The sequence below is a fragment of the Ptychodera flava genome, chromosome 20 (genome assembly GCF_041260155.1).
Source record: "Ptychodera flava strain L36383 chromosome 20, AS_Pfla_20210202, whole genome shotgun sequence".
NCBI classification, from domain to species: Eukaryota; Metazoa; Hemichordata; class Enteropneusta; family Ptychoderidae; genus Ptychodera; species Ptychodera flava.
This window is the reverse complement of record NC_091947.1, coordinates 273,399-288,961: the sequence shown is the minus strand read 5'-3', so window position 1 is coordinate 288,961 and position 15,563 is coordinate 273,399. Positions and strand designations below refer to the sequence as shown.

General features: G+C 36.6%; 1 protein-coding gene across 19 annotated transcripts in view; it reads right to left on the bottom strand.

Annotated features, from left to right (window-relative positions):
- The window catches only part of LOC139119678 (prominin-1-A-like), an 83,509-nt gene that overhangs the window by 24,314 nt on the left and 43,632 nt on the right, over positions 1-15,563 (bottom strand). For all 19 annotated transcript variants that reach the window (XM_070683501.1, XM_070683507.1, XM_070683517.1 and 16 more), the window contains exons 9-20: positions 15,371-15,445; positions 14,190-14,330; positions 13,482-13,558; positions 11,688-11,840; positions 10,702-10,825; positions 10,177-10,362; positions 9,200-9,346; positions 8,133-8,207; positions 6,510-6,599; positions 5,560-5,766; positions 4,904-4,993; positions 4,128-4,344 (exon numbers count right to left, since the gene is read on the bottom strand). In XM_070683501.1, coding sequence (XP_070539602.1) covers positions 4,128-4,344; positions 4,904-4,993; positions 5,560-5,766; positions 6,510-6,599; positions 8,133-8,207; positions 9,200-9,346; positions 10,177-10,362; positions 10,702-10,825; positions 11,688-11,840; positions 13,482-13,558; positions 14,190-14,330; positions 15,371-15,445 — 1,582 coding nt within the window. The remainder of the gene's footprint in view (positions 1-4,127; positions 4,345-4,903; positions 4,994-5,559; positions 5,767-6,509; positions 6,600-8,132; positions 8,208-9,199; positions 9,347-10,176; positions 10,363-10,701; positions 10,826-11,687; positions 11,841-13,481; positions 13,559-14,189; positions 14,331-15,370; positions 15,446-15,563) is intronic.

The following is a 15,563-nucleotide window of genomic DNA, read 5'->3' as shown; positions in this document are numbered from 1 at the left end:
GCGGAATACTGCTTCAACAAAGTGAAAACCTGCATCAGTAATGACGCTCATATTGCTGAACTTACATACAGAGCTATGCCAGTTGCGATTTTTGAAGCACTAGACAAGGTCACTCCGGCGGACACTCTGGGCTTTTACCGGGCCACGGGATATTTACATGTGTGAACATTAATTGATTTACCGACCGGCCTTTGCACAATTTGATCCCCGTGTCTGAGTATGTATTGCATGTAAAGGTTCATTTCATCTTGATTTTTATACATGTAACTGTTCACAGGTAGCTCGAAAGATAGACACTTTTTATTACAGTTTTGTAATTCATGCATATTATTGTACTTACAGATTTCTCCAATCTGTGGGACACTAAATATACTTTGTTCCTGCGTTTCACGTGACACGCCTTGTCTTCAAGTCAGTCGAACATTATAGAGAGCTAGATTTATTTTTTGTAGTTTTGTCACATACAATATTTAAATTTGGATTAAAATAGATTAACATAACATAATGTTGTCAACAACCCATGATTTTACTACTTCACTGGCCCCGGATATGAGCTTACCGATGCGGAGTTAGTTGGTATACCTACCTTAGCATTTCTCACGATGCGACCTCCTGGCTTCGAAATCAATATTATTTTCAACAGAAAGCACCGAGATTACACTCCCTTTTAATATCATCAAAAGGACTTCTATCTATACTCCCGACGTAACAAGAAAAATTAAACAGCATCACGTAAAAAGGCAGTCTGTTACAGACATGAAAACTTTATTACATCGAAAAATAACCAATGAAAGAGAATAAACAGCTAACTGTATGACGGTTTCATCATGTTGATGATCGAGGTCAAAGATACATTTTGTGTTGGCATTCTAGTTCGACATTGTCTTTCGACTGAAGTGATAATACTTAAAGTCCGCGTAGGAGGATGATTAAAGAGAGATGAAAAAACGCTTGCAGATGTCTGAATGTCTCAGCAATCATACACACCAACTTGTGTACTATGAAATATTCAGTCAATCGTGTTACACATACTCACATTTAACACGAGAAAATGACGAAATAACAGAACAACATTTTCCACGGTGAAAATGGATTCATGGAAAATGCCATAGAAAATCTAATGCAAGAACGGAAACGGAAAAGATAACAATAAAACTTTCTCGTTAAACAGATTTACTAAAGAATTTGACAGCTATCCATCCAGCTTTTCAAAGTTCACTATCGTTTGTCGTTTACTATAATTAACGTGTTCAAGAAACAGAGCGGGTTTGCCTAAATCATTTAAAGTGGTTCGCTCCTCTTCTGAGTTTTCAAGTATAATTCCGAGTTATATGAAAGTACAGTTCTGTATCGCAATGTTTTAGAGAAAGGGCATTTACTCCGACGGAGGTGCTGACGGTTGATGGATGCTTGGAAATGGAGTAATCGGTACAGCGGAATTTCCATCGGTAGTAGCGTCCTGTTGGATTGATGAGAAAGTAGCCGGAGGCGGTGCAGGCGGTGTTGTTGGAATAGAAAAGTTACTTGTCATAGGAAATGACCCTGCTCCATACATAGCATCATACGGCGAAGGGGATTGAATGTAGTATGGCATTAGTTGACTATACATTGTTGATAGTAGTAGTTCGGGTGATCCGTCGTCTGGCCATGGTGTTGTGATGACGGTCGGTTGACAGTTACTGTGGGAGAGGACACATGATGAGATGCCTCGAACGGCGAATTGCGTTGAGTACTACTGAGCGCTACAGCACGCTGTATCTGTTCTGCCTCTTCTTTACGACTTGTCGGATACATCAGATTTTGTTTGCCAGTCATTTCCGAAATTGTGTCTACAGCTTGACCACTTTGTATCGCAGCGACTTCTTCGGTATGGGTGGAAGCGGTTGACGGAAATGTTATAGGTCGCACTGGATTAGTTTCAAGTAAGCGACGCCGATTGATATCTCTGGACTTCGCACGGCTATCACTTGTAGGTCCAAGTGCATTTTGTTCGTATAACGATGGATAATCTTCGGAAACGATTTCTTTGCTTCATCTAAATTGCCCGGAATTTTACCTCCATAATGTGTACGCAGTATGCTTTTATGTTTGTTCAGCAAATATCGCTTCGGCTGCGGTCCTGCTGCTGTGTTCACCATATACAGTCCTCTGTTACTATTAATCAATGCTACTTCTATTTTCTTCTCAAAGGAGGACATTAGTGTTTCGCACAGTTCTGTCTTCTGTTTGAGTTCCATTTGCTTTTTTTTTATATCCCTATTCAATCATCGCGTTGTTTTCCCAAGATGTTTAGTTCTTTCTTCTCGTCGATGTGCGCTGGATGGCTGAGGTCACCGCACACGCTCGCAGATTTACATTCTGTGTAGGACAGTTTTTTCGACTGTGTCCCTCGCGTAGATGACACTTCGAACACCTCTTTTTCGTTGAATCTTCCACGACGTTCGATGCGTACTTCTCATTTTCTCTCGCAATATCAAGCTCAATTATTTTCATTTCCCCCTGCATCTCACGCAGTTCTTCTTTCTTTGCTTTTATATCAAGTTCTAGTGGTGTTACGTAAGGATCGTCATCATCAGACTCGACTGGCTGTTGCAAGTGTTGACTACAGGTTGTAACATCATCGCGGTCAAATTTCAGTTTCTTCGGATTGCTGTTGCATCGTTCTTCACCATGCCTGTCACAGTCACTGGTCTCTCTGATGACGGGTGAACATCCTTCCATGATTCGTATTTTGATTCGCCGGTACTCAGCGTTATTGACTGCAGTGGCACATCGATACATGTCAGTGATGTCAACTTCATTGTCACTCATTGTAATCCATGTTCCTTCGTCATTTTCATAAGCCACTTGAAATTCGGCAAACCTCAGGGACGTGATTTTTTCCACCAGCTGTATCATGAATTCGTTGTAATTCAGTGTCCGCTCTAAATATATTTGTCGCGTTTTCGTATTGTTGCAATAAGCAACTTGAACTTGGAAAGCGAACGCCATCACGTTTACCTTCTCCACACAACACTGCACAAGTTATATCTCTGACACGTGTTGTTGGAGGGAAAGTGAGTCAAGGTCACAGTATTTTAAACACGGGGGTACAAGCCAGGTCAGGGCCCCATTCTTTACATGGATCATCCAGAAAATATTCCAGATTTAATACAGAACCCATTAATGAACACAGTATAGTATTTCAATACAAGTCTACAAGTTTACGATGTAAATGAATTGTATTGATAACGTTACTAGTAAAATACGGTAGGTGTCTTAGTATATTAACCCCCCTCCAAATAAATGGTACTGTCTTCAGGAAGTCCATGCCAAGTCGATTTCTTATATTTATGTTTGGCAAGGAAATCTAAACCAAGCACCCCGTGGTTTATTAGCTCTTTATCAGTAAAATAAAGGTGCCGCTTCTATACTTTAAGGTTTTCCAGTACTTGTCGCTATTATAGTTTCTGTTTGTATTACAATCAGTTATCGATGCACTTGCTTTGCCACGGTTGTAAGATCTCTTGAAATCTTTTGATTCTCAAGTAAAATTCATAATTTGCAAAACATCATTCTGTTAATCATTATCTTTGAACATGACTTAAAAAAAATTTTGAAAATTTAAAGAGACTCATGTTATTATAAAAAAATGCTGAATAAAATGTTTGAAGGGAATTTGTTGATGGAAATGAAGGGTGAAAAGATGATTATAAATACTGATCAGAAGTGCAAAATTATGTCATGTAAATTCACTGGGTATGGTGGAATTGAGATGAGTTCTAACTCCAGGTGAGTTTCAATATCAGCTATCTTAGTATCATGCCTGCACAGCAGACATGTCTCACTCCTTCCACCCCTATTTCTCAATACATTGGTCGAACCACATCATTGACAACAATGGGGTGAACCAAAAGTGTGGTGGTTAAAGGGTTAAAAATTATTAAACATGAAGAAAGCCATTCAACAGTCTGCTTCTTGGAATACTGGTACAAATGAATTCCCTCCTTTGCCATCCTCTGGTACATAGGTTAGTTTGTATCTTTTGCCTCTCCTACCGACTAAAATGGAATTCTCCGGCACGTTTCTGTATTCATCATCATTTATAAGGTTAGTGGAAGGTAATGTAATTGTTATAGCTGAATCACCTAATCCTCCATAAGGTGGCATTTCCGCAGTGCCGTCCATCTGCTTCATGGCCAGGTCTTCAACCTCATTTTTATTCTTCTTCTTCTTCTTGCTCTTTTTGGCCTTGGTTTTGGGTTCGGAGGTCATGATGCGGTAGTACTTGGCCAACTTCACGGCGAAGATAATGCTGGGTATGTAGAAGAACATACACCATCCCAATGTGAACCAAATCAGATGCTGAAATCAAGAAATCAAACCAACATTTGATTGAAGTCAACAGTTGGACCATGTGGACAACAGTTAGACTGAAAGTATACAGTCTGTACACTGATATGATGGAATGTACTATCACACATAAACATATCACTGGAGGTAAAACATCTGCTTGCAGTTTTACAGTCAATATCAAAATAGCTTGGTTGTTCAGTGGCATACAGACTTACCTGGAAACAAATTAGAATTACAGATAATATTTATTATTGAACTTAGAATAAATCTGAGATGATTCAACCATAATATATCAGATGACTGCAGACCATGCTAGAGCATTTCAGATTTTTTGTTACAAACTACAAGAAGAAGCAGAGTCTAGGTTAAACATGTCACTTGGTTAAAACTTTCATCCTGACTGTTCAATGACTGTAGGAAGGTTGTAAGATGACAGGCATGACTAGATATACAAATCCTAGAACAGACATGATCCTTCTGATTATCAAGAAGAGTATAAAATTTTGCAAATTATCCAGAGAACTGTACCACTAGTTGGAGTCACTGTGTAAGATGTCAAAAAACTTACCAGTGAATCTATGGCATAATTGCACAGTGCTATCACAATTGAATCATACACAGTCCGTACAGGTCTGCAGCGTGCAAATTCTACAGTCACCTGGAAGTGAAATCATACTGCATTATTGGTTATGTTAATGGCACTGCAATATAGCACATCAATCTCCATTGGACAGAAAAACACACGTCATTTCAGACATGACAAAGATGAATAGTGCAATACTTTTCAGTGTCACTATACATATTTATGCATAATTAGTTTGACAAATTGTTGAAAACATAACAGAACTACATGCATAATACTCCAAAGATATGTACTGACATTTATTTTTTGTTCTGGAATCATAAAAAGAAATCATGCACTGAACTTTATGGCATGAACAACAGCAAAAAATTCCTCCAGATAAGGCTAGTTTTCAATATTTAATAAAGCTACACCTTGATCTACATTCAATATTTTTTAATTTGAGATGTTTATCGTACCATAAGAAACGTTTGATTTTTTTTGTGTTGTTTCAACAATATTGACAGCTAGGTTGCAATACTGGTGTTCAAAAGCAAATACTTCAAGTTGCTTATTACTATCATTATTAATTTCCAACCCTGCCTGTTTTCCCTGTATACTTTGCTGCAGATCAGACTGAAGGGTTTCTATATTGCACTGACCTGATTCACAGCATAGTTCACATATTCATCAGTGTTACTCAGCAGTAAATCTGAATACTCCAGGACTACCCTTTCAAGGACCACTAACGTGTCATTTGATGTTATTTGTTCATCTGCATTTTTAAACGCCTCAATCAAATCATCAGTGGAATTCTGCAGAGCTAAGCTCAGTGTTTCTAGTCGGTCAATGTCTTGCAGCAACTCCTCCTGTTAGGATGAAATTCAGAGCAAAAAAGTTCGCACGTTAAGTTCAGATGAAAGTATCATGATTCAACACAAACTTCAGATACAAATGTATACACACACACACATATATATATATATATATATATATATATATTATATATATATATATATATATATATATATATTGTATACTGTTTGAAGAGCACACCAAGGGTATTTCAATTTAAATCAATCAATCATTTTACAAAGGAAGATGAACTCTCCATATACTGTAGCTTTAAACTGCATGAGACAGTGCTGTAAGTCCTGGTAATTTTTTAAATTTAAAAATGGAGGCTGGTGAATGCTTATTCTATGCATAAAATGTGTTCTATCAATCAGCATTTAGAACTACATGTGAGTTACCAATGATTGGAAATATTGTGCATCTCTTTAGGCTATGCCTTTCATCACATTAAAATTTCTGAACATCTGGATATTTCTCTATCTTTGATGTTAAATATAAGCATGCCTACAGTTTGGTTTGATCCGATGGTGTTGCTACAGCAGTGTTGGTCCAATAAATATGGAGAGATTTCACTAACAAGGTGTTATTCATCATACTTGGCTAAACAGTGCACTGAATATACAAAATGTTACTGCCACTTATGATTGTATGTCCAGAAAATGTACTCTCGTTTAAAAGGCGACTTATAAATTGTACAATTGAGTATAGCGCATGTTGGAGAATGAAGAACACAGAAAATCATTAGAGTTGTGCTTACCACAGCTGCTTCCATTGGTTCCACATACTGGTAATGTATTCTGGTCAGATTAGCAGCACTCTCATTCAAAGACGCTGATATAGCATCATCCTTTGCATGAAAAACAATGGAGACTTCAAAGTTAGTATTAACATAGCTGAGCACGACTGGTACAACACCTTTAACCCAAATAGTTTGGTCTTATCCGATTGTTTTCTATTGTGGAGATGATCTTGCAAATTGAGAATCAGGGGGTGACAGCATAGATTCACTGCTCCAAAGCATCGTACCTAATATGATCTCCCCTGATACAAACAAATTCACATGCTATGCTTTCAAAGTTGGAAAATCAGAGCTGTTCATGCTCAGTTCTGTTTGATTGCACCAGTATACACATGTAACCAACTTCTGCGAAACAATAACCTGATCAATTGCTGGTCACTTGGCATTTTCACATGTAACAGTTGGACTATCAATTGTTACCATGGGACATCTCTAGTACTTTGTGGTAGAAGTACTTTGAAAATCAGTTTCATATTAATGACATGCAAATTTAGAGAGCAGAGCTGAGGTACCAATAATTTTCCTTTTGCTTGGACAAGACAACTTGCATTTCTATTAATACTCTGTAGCATCAAAACCTTGTCTAATGAATCAATAAAGGATTGACCAACTTGGTAGCAAGACCAATGAGTTTGCCAAAATACTGGTCATGTTTGACCATTTGCCAACCTACATTATCAATGGGATACTATATTAAGGTGAATGCAACAGTATGTACGACATGCAAATGTGCAGAGTTCTACAACACTCAAATATTCAGAGTTCTTTTTTGGTGTGCTACTTGCATTGATTCATTTAGAAGCCTTTCAAGTAAATGAATTTTTAACCATCTTGTTTGAGCGAAAATAAAGAATCAAAAATTTAGTTTTTCCTTGTAGAGTAAGCACACGGTATGGTGGCCATTTTGAATTTTAAATACTGGCAAATACTGTGCAGTAGGTAGGTTGTTTCTCTCACCTCAAGCTCTGCATGGTGACTCCAGAATCTTAATCTTAATTATGAAAGCAAAAGGTCTAAAGTTTCCTGGAGGACATGCTTTGACCAAATGTCTAAAAATTTCTGGTTTCAGGCACATGTTTTACCTAATGTCTGACTTTCAGCAAGAATTGAATTTCTTGTTTGAAGCAAAAGAGCCAAATGTTGATAAAAGAAGAGCAAATTAAACAACATGAACATTTGTGTTTTTGTTCATTTTCACAGGTCAAAAATTTGCTTGAGATATTGTTGATATATTTAAATTTGAAAGATAAAAATATACTGCTTTTAAACACAGAATCATTTCATAAACAATTTGATCATCTAGCTATATTGAGGTCTAGCTGTTCTCTTTGAACTTGTCTGTGTTTTTGGTAAGGGACAAATGTTCTCGGTTCAAGAGCTCTAACTTTCACGTTGTTTTAACACAGTTCCGCTCATACCTGAATGCAATCATGTGAGAAGACTTCCAAATGTTCCTGACATACCTAGTCTACTTACATCGCCAAACTTTCATAAAAGACTGAGTTATCAAAGCCATGACAAAACAAAGGAGTCAGGTCATTGACAATACACTATGTAAATGACAATCACACATGTACTTACAGTTAAAGTTGCTGATACTTCATAAAGTTCGTCTGCATATTCCAGGAGATTTACTTCTGTGATGTTGCCATCCAACTGAATAACAAGCAAAAATATTTTATGAAATCTGAGAATACACAAACTTACATGGATAAATCATTAAGGGCAACAAATGCATGTTTTGCAAGAGAGACACAGCTTATTAGTCTTAAAGCTGGTGAGACAAGGATTTTCACAAAGTAGGTTGGTTAGATCTTTTAAGAAGTTCTATGGTAGATATGGAGATCTTATATCTAAATATGGCAAATCTGTCACTCAGATGATGAAAGACAGTATTCCCGACTTTGACTCAGAACAGTAATTTAGCAGATAGCTGAATTACCGTACAATAACTTTGTCACACTAGTTCAATCTTGACGGGTGTAGCATGCTAGCAGGGTACGCTTACCCATTCCGGACACCTGGTACCACCACTTATATAGTGGTTCAAGATTGTACTACCGATTTTGTCAGTGATCTTATGTTTCTTTGTGTGTTTGTTTTTTACTGTTTATTGGACCTGGTAATTTATTTGCCTTGAATGATAATGATTGCTGGAATCGATTTGATGTTATATTGCAAGAGTAAGATAAATTGTTTTTGTTTTTCGTTTTACTTGGTGGCCTGACAATGAGGTACTTCACTTTTACTTCCAATGTTGAACTACAGGAAGATGTGTTTTGAATATTACCAAACCAGTCACAAAGTTAAAGTATCATACTACACAACATTACAATCTACCATAACATGCTATCAGTATTTATCATACATACATACATACATACATATATACATACATACATACATACATACATACATACATACATACATACATACATACATACATACATACATACATACATACATACATACATACATACATACATATGTACATAGTACATAGTACGCATTATGTCAGTCTGTCTGTCTGTTCACATGTACAGACAGACAGACAGACAGACAGACAGACACTGGTCAACTATTACCCCTACAGCTTCTTTGTTTTGCCATATTTATAAATGGCAACTAACACCTCAATATGTACTTACAACATCCTTGTATTCATCAAGAGAGAGATTCCGAAGGGTATTCTTGAATTCTAACAGAGTGTCTTCAAGTTCCTCTGGAAACACAGTGAGCTCACTGAGGTCAATGTCATCTATGAGTTCTTTTATTTTAGACTCCAAGTCAAGTTTCTGCAATATTGGAAACAGAAGCTTGTAGAGACTATGGCTATGGCAAATTTACGTCATCTGACTAAAACCATAACATTTGTAATGTTTATGTATGCTAGGCTAATGAGGGCTTATATAACACTTCCCTCTAATTTCACTATTTTAATCACTGACCGAGGACTAAGCTTCAAAATTGCTGCAGTTGGGGCACTTATTAGATTTACTAAGATGTGAACCAAACAGTTTCGAACAAAGGTTACCTAGTGTTTATGGAAAACAAAAAACAAATCTCTGCATAGAACATAACAGTAAAATCAGCTTAATATAATCACACTCAAATCTTGTTAAAGTTCCAAGACAAGCATTGGACCCTTCAAAACGGTGAATTTCTCTGCAAAAATAGTTAGCTCCTAGCCCCATTAAAGGGTATACTTTCTGAAAGCCTAGATATTGGTGAATGCTATGATCTGTAGTTTGTAATTATTGTTTACATAAAGATCATGTGACAGTAAACTTGACCTCTGAAACCTCTAAAAATTTGTTTTGTTTTGTTTTTCCTGTACAAATGCTGCAATATTTCTGGCTGAAATTTGCAAGATCAAAACCTGTTGTGTCAATCGTATTATATTATCTATGTCAAGATGACTTATATGATCTGTGCATTTTACATCAATACCAGTTTTGATATCCACAATGTCAAGAAACTGGAGTTATTTGACTTTATAAAGAAATTTTCTCAAGTAACCATGGTAATTGTGAGATGACAGTTCAGAAACAAACATTCTTGGTTTGTCACATCTGTGCGTGACATTGAATAATCACATTGCACACAGCAGAGTCTGTACACTTACATCTCTGTATTCTGTCAATTCCGTTAGATCAATCAGATATTCCAATTTTGCAGCACTGTAGAGGGACTTGTCCTTCTGACAATCTGTCAGGAATCCAGACACAGTCAGATTGATGGAGGCATTACCAAGAACGGCTTCTCCCAAAAGATAACCATCCTCCTGGATCAGGTATGGGTAATCAATAGTCTGTGATCAAAGGAATAGATAGCCATAAGCACAATTCCCAAAAACTTACTCATTGGTTCATTTGTTTGTTTGTTCCTTCATTCATTTGTTCATATCTATCTATCCTATCTACTTTATATAGCACGTGGTATCCAAAGTTACATAATGCTCCATAAATGTCACTGACTGTTTAATCTCTTTCAAAAAAATATGAATGTTGCAAGTACGTTATCTAGCTGCGTACGTTGATGTCTTTTTTCCTTATCAAGTCATCAGAAAATAATATGCATCAATGATAAAATGGTTCTTTTATCTAGTCAGAGCTTCTCATCTTCAGAACTAAAAAGCCACAAAACGTACCTCTTCCCAGGCTTCCAAAGTGTGCAGTGGTTCACAAAGTTGACCCAGATTTCCCAGGACAAAAAACATGATCATGACTATCAGTATCAGCAGCCAAGAGAAGAAGAAGCTGAAGGCGACACCACTGAAAAGAAAGTTATTTGAACACATTAACACTTTGGGTCAGAGAGAACACTTTCATAATTCACGTTCAAGTTACTTTGTATTTTTTCTGATAAAAACGCTATCAGTTTTAGATACACTCTGTCTGGATAAATACTTATAATCTATCATAAAAGAACCAAGTATACCTGTACACTCTCTCATATTACAGTGAATTCTTGTTGGACACAGTCAGCAACCCTTGTACCTTATATTCATGCATGAATGTGTATGCACTGATTAGCTGCTGCTTGATGGACTTTCCACTACACAGGCACTTTGTGGTATGTGTGTACTCACACAACCTCAAGGGCATTCATCATTAATGTACATTGTATGTGGACGCAATTGAGCAACATAACAACACTCCCTGATGGCTTAAGAATGGACGATGTACACTCAATCTACTCTCTGCATATAGTGAAACTAGTAATTCAAAAGTTATGCCCTAGCACCCAAGGAACCTTGATAATGGACCAGGATATCCACTTTATATCTGAAGTGAACCCTTTCTTTAATATGACTACGAGTAACATGCATTTTTCTCTACGGAATAGTTCAATACAATGAAAAAGAACTGCACACCAATTTTCATTGTTAGCAATTTGGAATTTGATAGACTTTATTTTACTTGTTTTGTGGACACAATTTGTTTTAAGAAAAGTGTTCCCTTTCAGTAATTTACAGCACCTAGCAACTTGCGGCATTTATCACATTAACTATTATTCATTACTTCTTATATAATTTGTGGAAAGTCAAGCTTTTGTGGTCTTTTTCAAATTATTGATGTGACTCCAAAAGTAGTTGTCTATCTCTCACCTGATATAAAACTACATAAAACTTACGCCATTAGAATGTTGCCGCCAGCATTTGAGAGACGAGTTCTCTCCATTGGGTGAGCATCCCTCTTGGTCCCACACAGGCCCATGGACAAACCAGCTATGTTGAATATCACTATGAGTAGGGTCAAACAAGTTAGTCCGATCACAGTGTAGTACCTAGGGTCAAAAATAAGAAACATAAAATGAGGAATGCTTTTTGTATTCACACGACAAAATGATTGATTCTATGTGGTTTCTCTTACTTGCCATTATTGAAAAAGAACTGCCCTATGATTCAGTTTTTTAATCATTTAATAATATTATATATTTCATACATGAGTTGGTAAATTATAGATTGCATAATTAAATGAGTTCCAAAGTTCCTGAAGTCCTATGTTTCCTTGTTGTGAAGCTGAGTGATAGTGGGAATGAAAGAACAAGGAATGAAAGATGGCAAGTTTTGTGCATTTTAAACTCATCATTTTTAGTGTATTAATGTAATTGGAAAGGCTAGAGCGTCAGTTATAAATTTCAACAAAACTATTAAAATATAAAAGTAGTCAACATTCTCTGTGGAATAAAAAAAACTAGACATTTGGGCACAAAGGCATTGCAGAGTTATAGCCTGTTAAAACTTCTGAAAAACTGACCAAATAAGAAGAAGTTGGGAGTCCTTAGTGTATGAACTATGGTAGAGGTCCCCTAGCTTTTAATAAAATGTTTGAAAAGGGAAAGTCATTATTTGCTATTTTTCAGGAAAGTTTGACAAGGCGGTGCTGGCATTCAGAGTGAGTGACTGCTATTGTAAATGCATTTTTAGATTCTTTGAGTGTCAAAGAGGTGTCAAAAGTGAGATTAACCAAAAAACTGCTCTATGACTTCAAACGAGGGGTGCAAATATGGCTTGTTTTCAACATTTTTGACAGAATAACAGTTTTCCTACATAATTGTATACCAATTTAATCCAACTTTGAAATGAGATATGGACATGGAATTTTTACAGCCTATTAACAAGGTTACAGATAAGATTTGTACGGCACAATTTTCCTGTATTTGAAGTACTTTTTGAAAAATCACATTTTGAAATTTGAAAGAATTTTTAATAATTTTTGATATATAAACCTATGTAAAATCATAAAAACAAATGTTATTTAAAAATCCTGCCGTACAAATCTTACAATAAATAGTGTCAACATATTTATAACTAATTTGGTAATATTAATACTATCCAATTATTATTAAATTAAAATATGTAAAAAAAATATGAAAAACTAAATTTTAATATTTACTGGTGTCATATTTCAAAATCATGGCTGCAAATATCACTTTTTATATTCTTCGGAGAAAGTAATAACAAAGAGACTTATCCTGAAAATTTGAACTAAATATCTTGATTCTAACACTTGAAACTTGACATTAATTCTGAGAAAAGAATTGGTGCAAAAATAGCCTTTCCAACCACCTTAAGTGTATTAATGTAATTTCTCAGGAAGTTATCCTTCACAGCATTAAACGTCACAAGTTGAAATATTTACTCAAACCATGATCATAACAATCTTATAATTCTGTGAAACGATATGATAAAGAATGGCATTCATAAATTGACCTGTGCTTGGAGTAATATTCAATTGTATATAGAACTTTTGATTTAGCATTAACACAGGCTGTATAGACCAAGTTGAACTCTCGCATATAGACATGATTTGAAGAGTAGAACAAGAAACTATTTTGTAGACAAAACAGTTGTACTTGGAAACATCATACATTAAACATTACAGCTATCTGAGCATTAATCAGTATTTCCAAGGAGCAACTTACCTGTAGTCATCGTACTGCTTTATGATATCCCAATATTCCTGTGATTGGCCTTTAATGTCGTCAATTACTTCATAAAACTGGAATAAATTATTGAGACAAGATAGTCACTACTTAATTCCTGAAGAGAAAGACAACCTACATAAGAATGAACATGCCTGGATATCAAACCGACCATCACTCAATGGTTAGAGTCCGGCCCCTTAGCCACTGCACCACTATGCATCCACGGTATTTGGAAATGGTTTTACACTTCACAGAAAACTACAAAAATAACATTAGAAAGAGTTCTGTCTCCCACTTAGGTACCGATTTTTAAGTTATCTAATTACTCAGTCACAACAACTACATGTAATCATTACACCACGGTATTGGCTTAGCATACAAGCCGTGTACGCTCACTCCACATGATTTTCAACAGTAAAATCTGTGTGTGCATACCCACTGAATATCATAGTAAAGCCTGGAGATATTCACAGTGACATAGACCAATGTGTGTGTCTGTTTAGCCAGCCACTGGGCAAACTGACCAGTTGTTCACAAAGTGTGGCCAAGTGTTTTCTCATTTAGAATTTCATCCTTCATGTACCGTAGAATTCCCCACTTCACTTCCTGCCACTCAATGACCATGTCTTGATACGAGTTGAAAAGTATGCCCTGTATGCATGAGAGTCGCAATTCATGTACAGTTCATGTTGAAGGAACACCTACCTCGTCAATTTTATCTGTGACATTACCAAAGGCATCCTCCACAGTTTGTTCCAGCTCATTCACCGTTTCCTTAAGATCTTCTATTTGACTCTCAGTTTGTTCATCTATAGTATCCGGTATTCCTTCAAATGCTTCTTTTGCCTACAAAGCAATTCATTCCTTGGTTACAGTGATGAATTTGTTTTCTTCGCTTTGATAAAGTGTGTATGTGCGATGTATGATAGTGAGCATGCGTGCGTGAGTGCTTCACGAACTCTACAACGTGTTGAAAGGTCTCAGTCAGAAAAATGTAACAACTTAGCCGGCTATTGAACCACTCTTTTTTGGGAGTGGAGATTTAGCCGACTGGTTCTGTCTCAGGCCTCTCAGCTAGGCGACTGATGCCGTATGTTGTGGGTTTGAATCCGATTGAAAACTATCCGTATTTTCTATCCTGGGTCGGTAACACTGCTGGTGGACAGAATTGTCCCCGAGGTTATCGTTCGCCCAGTTAAAGCGATGAAATTCGTTTCTTCGCTTCGATAAAGTGTGTATGTGCGATGTATGATAGTGAGCATGCGTGCGTGAGTGCTTCACGAACTCTACAACGTGTTGAAAGGTCTCAGTCAGAAAAATGTAACAACTTAGCCGGCTATTGAACCACTCTTTTTTGGGAGTGGAGATTTAGCCGACTGGTTCTGTCTCAGGCCTCTCAGCTAGGCGACTGATGCCGTATGTTGTGGGTTCGAATCCGATTGAAAACTATTCGTATTTGGTATTTCTGAGATGTGCATTACTTTTTGATAAATGATAGTCAATAACAGCATGCTGATGAGCAGATATGCCCGTAACAATTTCATTTTTCCAAAGTTGATTATTGGGGATGTATACTAAACTTCAACACCGATGTGACATGGTAATTTTCAGGGCACAGGGACACAAATATTGAGAAAGGCTTGTACTGCTGAATAAGTAAATCTACAGGTGATAAGAACTGCTGAAGCCCTTTCAATCCTTAACTTTAACATTTCATTATTTTTCGATGATACTGGGATGGACACCGACCAGGGTGAGAATAGAAGTATGGTATGTGCGTATCTGTCAAGGTTAAAGGTAAGCAAGGATTATAAGTAGTCACATGTGATGAATAGCTGCATGCATTCATTGTGAAGGCCAAAGTTCATTGACATTTAGGGACTTACCTTCTCTGTATGATTAGCAAAGTCTTCATTGAGTAAATCTTTCAACTTTTGCAGGTCATCTTCCAAACTTGGTAACTACAATGAAAGGTGAGACTTCAGATCATCAACATAAACAACTATGAAGTCCTGATAACCTTACAACATTAATTCTTAGTCATTGATAGATGATGGATCTTGACTTTAACCCTTTGAG